The sequence below is a fragment of the Eurytemora carolleeae genome, unplaced genomic scaffold, assembly GCF_000591075.1.
Source record: "Eurytemora carolleeae unplaced genomic scaffold, Eaff_2.0 scaffold98, whole genome shotgun sequence".
NCBI lineage: Eukaryota > Metazoa > Arthropoda > Copepoda > Calanoida > Temoridae > Eurytemora > Eurytemora carolleeae.
Genome location: NW_019396078.1, coordinates 301,457 through 302,612, shown reverse-complemented (window position 1 = coordinate 302,612; position 1,156 = coordinate 301,457). Strand labels below are relative to the sequence as shown.

Here is a 1,156-nt window from a genome sequence, read left to right as displayed (position 1 = left end):
CCCCCCCCCCTCCCTACATCATATAGGACATCTCCACCATCCCCTTTTATTAAGTAATTATGCTGAGAATCGTATTAAGTCCGCCTTTCTAAATTAAAATTTTTGAATTTAGAATATCTTAGATTTTGGCACGGCATGTTTTTTTACGCCAAAAGAATTTATATGTAAATCGTTAAGTATAATATCTGTTTCTATTTTCTAATGCTTTTTTCCGTTGATATCTGTTTCTATTATCTGTTATTAATATCTTCTCTGTTTCAGTTTAATAACAGCTGTGATAACTGAGCTGTCAGTGATTCCTACAACTTCTGTCCCAGTTATTCTTCGGTAAGTTAACGAAGATTTTTTTAAATTTAAAAATGTTATATTTTAATTGGTTTTAACATATTTTTGGTAAAACAAAAGACGACACAAAAATCTTACAGATAATAAGTTAAATCTCCTGTTCAACGAAATAACCAACCTTAAATTCCCTCCTTTTTTAATTCCAGGGAGGATAATTACTTATCCTCCCTCTGTGATCCATACAGATTTAATTCAAGATTTAGATCAAGAAATTAAATATTCTTCCATATGCATTAGTAAGAAATAAGAGAATTAAAATCATAATTGATAGTTTTATTGATTTCATTATTATTTTATCCCTCACGGTTGGTTATTTCGTTGAACAGGAGATTAAACGATAAATTACTACTTAACGGGGAGTTTTCATGAGGATAAATAAATTGAGGGGAAAACCACTTAGCATTGGGCCTCCTCGACCTTTTTGGGGTTCTAAACCTCAAGAGCGTAGCGAGGGAGGTCTTGGAGGCCCTCGACTAAGTGGTTTTCCCCTCAATTTAATTATCCTCCCTTAATCTCCCGGTTAAGTAGTAATTAATAGTTAAAATTTTTTAGGTTGAAAAATACAGAAGCTCATCTAATGACGTAGAAGAAAATGAGGTGTCCAATGTTGCAATCATAAATTCTTCTCTCCTCAGTACAGTACAGTAACAGCATACACGTAAAAGTGTACAACAGTACAATATCACTTTTCCCGGATTTTTTTATTTAAACCACAGTACAATAATTGCAGAAATTCAAATAGTTTCAAAAACAAAATCATTAAAAATTTATTTTAAACATTTTTTTCAACAGCGATAGACAATGTTTATTG

General features: G+C 31.7%; 1 protein-coding gene across 1 annotated transcript in view; it reads left to right on the top strand.

Annotated features, from left to right (window-relative positions):
- Positions 1-993, top strand: part of LOC111715263 (translation initiation factor eIF-2B subunit delta) — a 14,950-nt gene extending 13,957 nt beyond the window's left edge. The window contains exons 22-23 of the mRNA XM_023490574.1: positions 262-327; positions 898-993. Of these exons, the coding sequence (XP_023346342.1) occupies positions 262-327; positions 898-931 (100 nt within the window). The 3' untranslated portion in view covers positions 932-993. The remainder of the gene's footprint in view (positions 1-261; positions 328-897) is intronic.
- The last annotated feature ends 163 nt before the right edge of the window (positions 994-1,156 follow it).